The 7,373-nt window shown below is 41.4% G+C and overlaps 1 protein-coding gene across 4 annotated transcripts in view; it reads right to left on the bottom strand.

The window, feature by feature from the left end:
• Positions 1–1,178: 1,178 nt before the first annotated feature.
• Positions 1,179–7,373, bottom strand: part of Amph (amphiphysin) — a 190,810-nt gene continuing 184,615 nt past the window's right edge. For all 4 annotated transcript variants that reach the window (XM_038334080.1, XM_038334081.1, XM_038334083.1 and 1 more), the window contains one exon: positions 1,179–1,286. In XM_038334080.1, the coding sequence (XP_038190008.1) occupies positions 1,179–1,286 (108 nt within the window). The remainder of the gene's footprint in view (positions 1,287–7,373) is intronic.

Raw genomic sequence — 7,373 nt, 5'->3', positions numbered from 1 at the left:
AGTCTAACTGTTTCAAGTAGCATGCCCAACTGGAACAAGATTTCAAAAAGGGGGAAAAAAAAAAACAAAACCACTCATGAAAAAGAATCAGTGTAACTTGGAGATTGCCAAAGGTTTATTTGGAAACGACACAGCACTGAGAACAAAACGGTTACAGATGGTTTGTGATACAGCATAGGTCACCTCTTTCACTTGAGAATGCTCTGTGGAGATGAGTTGCATAAAGATAACGTGGAAGTTATATAGGAGCTTTTGTAAATAGGTTCTTTTCGCCCCCTCATCCATCCAATTGCATAAAGGCAGAAGTGAAGACTGCATCGTTGCTGGCCCAGATCTGATTTGTATAGGGCCCCAGCAGCTGAGCAGCTACACTGCCAGGCCCTGCTCTCTCCAAAGGGGCAGCAGCATGGGCGTGCTATCTGGCATATCACCCTGAAAACGGCACACAACACACACAGACACTGTCAACTGTTTTGGCAATGGGATGAGTGGTTTTGCCCGGAGGCAAAACTGCAGCTGTAATGCCAGACGGAATAAGAGCAATGCGCGTATCAATGACACTTACAGGCGAAGAGCTACGGTGGGAGGGGAAGGAATCAGCTATGCATATGTAGCCATCTGCATACACATAGGTCCGGCAGGCATGGGAATTAGCTTGTGGGACTGTACGGCCATTACATATGTATATAGAGTGATCAGAAAAGACTGTTAAGAACGCCTGCAGCTGTTGAGTTTTCAACGCAGTAAACTTGAAAGGGAAAGAGAGCCTGTGCTCACACTGGGCAAGGGAGTACGATGATGTCTCACTACAGGATAACTCATTACATCTGCAGGGCAGCCACTCGACATCACACACTTGATGCAAAGAAGTCGGAGTCTGGTCTGGAAAAAGCTACTTAAGACTTGGAGGAAGGGAATCAAGTTACCAGTGTCCACAGTTAGACGGAGCACACACAGACCTCTATTGAACACAGGGAACAAAGTAAGGACTTGCTCCTTAGTTTGCTATTTTCCCCTCTTCTTAAGGTTTTTGCATACATGCTCTATTGATCTGTCTCCCCAAGCCTCATCTGGCACCAGTCTGTCAATCACTATGAGGGTAGTAGCAAGAGTGAACTCCTCCGCATTTCATGAAGGTTTAACAACCTAGTCATGTGACTCTTGAAACATCTGCAGCCCTACTCCAGACGCCGGGTGAAGTTCTCTGGAAAGAGGCCTTTGTAAGTGGCCAGGTCTCTGTATTGAAGCCAGTCTGACTCCTTCACCCCCACCAACCAGCCTGCATCCTGCAAGACAAGAACAGGGTTTCAGAGCACAGAAAATTCCGGGGCACAGTCACAGTGCCAAGAACTTTCATAATAACCCATTCAGCTAGTACTGCCACCTCAGTACACAACACTTCCATAAAACACTGTAAAATCTAGAAGTCGACAAAAATAATGAAAACATAATTTGTTATATATTATTGTACATAGTTAAATTAAGGTTAATTTTAACATTCTAATTTCTTATAGGGGATACTTAGCTAACATTCACTGAGTTATATGTTGTTAAGAAAAAGGGATTTCACATGAAAACATGGTATTCAAGGAACACAACCAATTGTCTTGTGTTTCACAGTGGACGAGGATTGAGGAAGCAACCCTTGGTGCCAAGCAGGGTCAAACATTTAAAAGTTGTTAGGTTAGAATATAATGCTGACGTGGCCACCAAATGTCTGGTGTTGCATCCTGAGCCACTTTCTTACAGGAAAGAATTGTCCCATGGCTCATACCACGTAGCCCCAACAAAGCCCCATATACAGGACTCATAGCTACTGGACGCTGTACCAGTGCTGTCTGATACTGTTGCTGCTGCTGCTGTCGTTGATGCCTGATGTTTCACATCCACATGAGTTACAGGGAAATTTGATGCTGTGGTATTCTTGCTGGAGATATGCGTTCTTTCTAAATGAACTCTGTTTCTCTGATCGGTGCCATCGTGTGAATAAAGACAACTGGCCACAGGAAAGTTGGAGAATTCATGCTTAGACGGCCAACGACAGAATGGGAGACAATTGCACTAACTGGGAATTGCAAGCTGCTCTCTGCCCTTGGCCTCCAGAGAAAAAGGGACAGGGACAGGGAAGGATATGTACTATGTGGACAGGAGTGGGAAGCAGCTATCTTTATTATGTTAACCAAGGCAGGAAAGAGAGCCCGTTTACAATGAGGGATGGCCAGATTTAATCCAAAGCCATCCTCCATGAAGTGCAAGAACATCTGATAAAAAGAGGTCTCAAAAATTAAATAGACCACTGGCTATATTCCCTTTGATATCATCTGAGACGATAAAGTGATGCTTCCAGATAGACGAGAAATATAAGCACTTAGACAGACCAATTTTTGAAGAGAGAAAATAAACCCACAAAAATAACAGAGGAAAAAAATGTCCCAATAAACTGACTGATAATACTCTCTCTGATGAGGAACGGTGCCCTCCTCAAAATTATGATGTCACTTATGTGAAGGACAAAGTTATATTTAACATAAGCGATGATAACTAAGCATTTCCCAAGCCTCAGTATGCATACGAAAGGTCAGGTCCCCTCCCACACGTCTATATTGAATTTTATTTACAGGGAGTCGGAACCTAATGAGGCCAAATAGAGCTGGGCATTTTTAAATTGTTTCACTAGAGAACAAAAAGATAAGAAGCGACACCCACAAACCTGTAATGTAGATATATTCTAACACATTACTCAGAAATACAACTATAACTGTAACATAAAGGGTATTAGGCAGTATAAATCTCTAGCTGAGGAAAATTAAACTTTAACTACAGAAAATATATGGTAAAGAAGAATTTCCAGTTTTGGCTATGGTGGAACAGCTTGTATTGGATAAATGCTTTTGCATAGAGTAAGCATTCAGGTGCATATGCATATGGCGTGTGCCTATATGAATCCATACATAGCCAAATGCTTGTTGTAAAATATAATTATGAAATATAAGAGGCTTATATAGAGAGAACTGGGTATAAACCATGTGCAGAGCTAGCTGATGGCACCAATAGTGACAAAAAGCAAGCAGAGAACCGAGATTATTTAACCCTTGGACATAGGGAATCATTGTGGGTGAGGACAGGCTAATACAGCTCTCCCCAAAACTGGCCTCTTTCTGCATACTGCAGGGTGGTAGAATTTAAGGTCACAATTGCAGCTTTATACTAATGGGCAGGGAAACTCTTGGAGGAAGTCCCCAAGTACTCAGAGACATTTTCCTTAAATCCTGGGCTACATCTGTAAATGAGATGTCAAGAACTCGGGGACAAACAATAGCAAAATGGTTGAGAACTGCAAAGAGAGTTTTAGCACTATCAAGAAAGGGGGAATTTGATGTTAATATCCTGAGTAAGGCTGGAGAGTTGGCTCAGTGGTTAAAAGTGTGAACACTTGTATACACCAGAGTTCAGTTCCAAGCACCTGAAATGGTTCTCGGCACCCACATCAGATAGCTGAGAATCACCTATAACTCCAGTGTAGGGCATCTAACACCCAGCCTACCTAGGCACGTCCCTCATGTGCACAGATCTGCACACAGTCACATGTGCACACATAAAGTTTACACAAAAATAAGTCAAGAAATAATGCTTACCAAGTCATGAGACTGGATAAAATACTACACTAGGGCTTCCTATAGATAACTACCCTAAAAATACCTTATGGTTGAGAGGTAGGAATATTGTCTTAGGGCTAAGAATTTATAAAAAGCCTATTGTTACACACTCTAAGAAAATACGAAACCATCTTCAACAATTTAGGTGAATAAGTTAGTAATTAAAGTGACTACTGAAACAAAAAAATAGCCTGCAGGTATAGAAAACAAAATCCAGCTCTCTACAATGTACTATACTCTTAATGTGTCTAATGTCAATAAAAATGTTACCAGACACAAGGTCAAAGTCAGGAAAACATGCCCCACATATAAAGGCAATGGGTAGATATATGTTCTGGTGGGATACGATTTTTGAATTATCAGTTAAAAATGCAAACAAATTATAAATTTGTTAAGTATCTAAGTTGGAAGACAGTGATTTTGAGACAATATGTGGGAAATCTTAACAAAGAAATGGAAATTAAATTAAAGGACTAGGAGGAAATCATAGAACTGTGTAATGTGATGCTGGAATTGGGATAGCCACTGCATAAACTTCACAAACGCAGAGCAGCAAAAGAGATTCTTAGAAAGCCCCCAATCTGATTTCCATAGTGGAATGTAGATTGGTTAAAAGAGAACAGACTCTTAGGTGTCAGCCTTGAAATATTATAATTAGGAATTCATAAACAGAGAAGAAAAAGGAGGGGGTAGGGAAAATTAAAGAAATAGTACCTGATAGTTTTCCATATAATAGAAAATAAAATGGCATGAGTCAAAGAAGCAAACCGAGTTCCAAGTATGAAAACACACATGCACACACACACACACACACACACACACACACACACCACTCCAGCATATTATAGTCAGACTCATCAGTTTGACCACGAATACCAAAAAGTTTTCTGTTACACTGTTTATAGATAAGTCATACTAACCAAACAACAGCTGAGTTCTAATTATTAACAATGAAGACCACAAAGCAACATGTTGGAGAGCTGAGACAAAAAAAAGTCAGCTCAAAGTTCTCTCCCTGGTGGGAAAGCTTTTAAACTGAATAGAAACGAAGACACGTGCAAAGGATTTACTGTCGTCAGGTCAGCATTACAAGAACTGCTATGGAAAAAGAAATTAGCCAGGAAGAAATGAGGACACTGACACTTATAGAAATAGTAAATATACTGAGACTCATACGTCTTTAAGAAGATAAATTACAGTTAGCACAAAAATACCTAAATTTATATAATTATATATGTATATACATTATTGTGTGATGGATAATTTCAATTATCAACCTGATGGGATCAGTGCTCAAGTTATTAATATGACACATTGTTTGTTGTGCTCATGAGAACTGTTTTTCCTAAAGAGAAATAACTTAATGGAGAGTAACCACATTGCGAGGGGCGCAATCCCATGGACTGGACTCTCAGAGTAAAAAGAAAAACAAGAGAAAACTGGATCACCAATGGGATACTCTTAATTGTGCTTCTTGTTCTGATGGGATACAAGGAGGTTGAGAAAGTCCAGCTCCATAGTCCCACCAAAATGGGGACTCCTGCTGCTGTGCCTTCTCTACCACAGCGAACATTACCTCCTCAAACCATGACCCCAAATAAGTCAATTCCTCCCTTAAGTTCCTTGTTGTCTGATACTTGGTCACAGAGATGAGGAAACTGATATAGAAGATTAGTGCTGTGGGGTGGGCTTGTGGCTGTGGATACCTGGTCATGTGGTTTGTGGACATTTGGAACTGTTTTGTGGAAGAACTTGGGACCCATGGGCAAGAAGAGCGCTCGAATGCTGTTATGAACAGCCTAATGGGCTATTCTGATGGGACTGTGGGAAATTTGGATGCTGACAGAATGCAGAAGGTGAAAAGAGACCGTGCCCATGGGGTTGCAGTGAGGAAGAAGGACTCTACCAGAGACTCATGTTTTATTCTGCCGAAGAACAAGGCCGTTTTTGCCTGTGTCCTGAAGTAAGAGTGACATTGAACTAAACATTCAAAAGTAATGGGCTGAGCTGTTCGGCAGAGGGCGTTTCAGGAAAGCATAGCATCCAGGCTGCGGTATGGTAACACTCAAGGCTAATGCACTGACTTAGATTTACAGTTTAACAGAACAGAAAGATATAGAAAATGTGTAGTTTAAGACAAAGTGATTAATCAGTTATGGTTGTAAAAATAACTGATAAGGGCCAAAGAACTATGGTTGTTAAAAATATTTGCATGATTAATGTAAAAATCCGAACTTTGTACTGGGAAAGCAGGAAAGCCATGCAACTCCAGCCACCAAAGACTCCAAATTGCAAAAATGCAAACTTATTTGATTTTTTTTCATTTGAAATAGAATAATTGGGTGAAGACCGCATCCAGGGCAGCCTGGTTGAGTAGTACCGCACACTGCAGTCATTCCCCAGGTTCAGCCTTCAAGGGAAAGAGAAGCTACTGTGACTGGGGTCTAAGGAAGTCAGGCTACACCTTGCACTGGCAGCAGAGTCTTGCTTTTCCTGCAGGGTATTCATTATCTTCAGACATACACTGGACAGACGCTACGGGATCATGCCAACATTCCAAAAAGCCGCTGAGTCTAACAGTGTGTGGCAGAGTCAGATTTTCTGCATGGATCTCTAAGAGGGCAATGCACAAAGCTTGGAAGGTAAAGACCAAGTTGCAATACCCCCTGAGAGATTGGAAAGGCCAGCGTTGTCTGCCAACAAAAGTTTCATTCACTTAGTAAAACATAGTCAAGAGAGAGGACGCAGCACTGAAGAAAGTGTTTATGGGGACAACCAAGGCTAGTGGAGCCCAGAAAAGAATATCACAGTCCCAGGTGCCACATACGGGCATTTGGTGTTGAGTCGGCTGGGATTCTGCCTGACTGTGGCCCAGTATTTCTTTGATCTTCTAATCCTTCCTTCTGGGGATGTTTACACTTTGCTGTTATATACTGGAAGTATGGAATATGGTGGTCTTCCTTCCTTCCTTTGTTTTTGATCTTACAGGCCTCACTGTCAAGAAACTGTCAAAGTCTCAGTTAAAACACTGAGCTTAGACTTCTGAGCAATGTTAGAATGTTAAGACTTTGGGAATGTTGGAGACGAAATAAAGGCATTTTTGCATAATGAGGTAAAGGTGTCAAGTGTGCAATGTTATCTTTTGCAAGAAAGTATTTGTTTGTCAAGTTGACAGCAGATACACTTGCTATGGTTACTTTCCATTGTCAGCTTGATTAAATGAACAGATGCCTAGCGCACTTCTCAGGGCTTTTCTGTGAGTGCTCTCCCAGGGAGGGCTAACCGAAGGGAGAAAACCTCTCCCAAACGCGCAAAGCACCGCCCCATGGGTTGTGATAGAAACCAGTAAAAACGAAAACTGAGAAATGCAGCTAAGTATTGCCGTGCCCCTCCCTTTGCTCCTCATCTGCCCCTATGTGAGGTCCACATGCGCCTTCCTAACCATGGAGCCACCTGCTGTCAGCGCTTTCCGGCCCTCAAGGATGAACTTCAGCTCCCAGTGAGGGACTATATTCCCTCAAGCAATGAGCCCATGTAAGGCCCTCTTTGTTTGAGTTTCTTCTCCTCAAGTTGCTGCTTCTGCCTCTACTGTTTATCAGTTTTTCTGATGAATAGCCTAATAATTAGATAATAATTTTATTAATCCTTTCAAGGATATAATTTAGGATTAGTTATGGTTAATTGTAAGGTTTTCCTTGTTTTGTACTTTTCTGTTTT

This window comes from Arvicola amphibius, chromosome 6 (genome assembly GCF_903992535.2).
Source record: "Arvicola amphibius chromosome 6, mArvAmp1.2, whole genome shotgun sequence".
Lineage (NCBI taxonomy): Eukaryota > Metazoa > Chordata > Mammalia > Rodentia > Cricetidae > Arvicola > Arvicola amphibius.
Note: the sequence above shows the minus strand (reverse complement) of the source record. Positions and strands in the feature narration are given on the sequence as shown.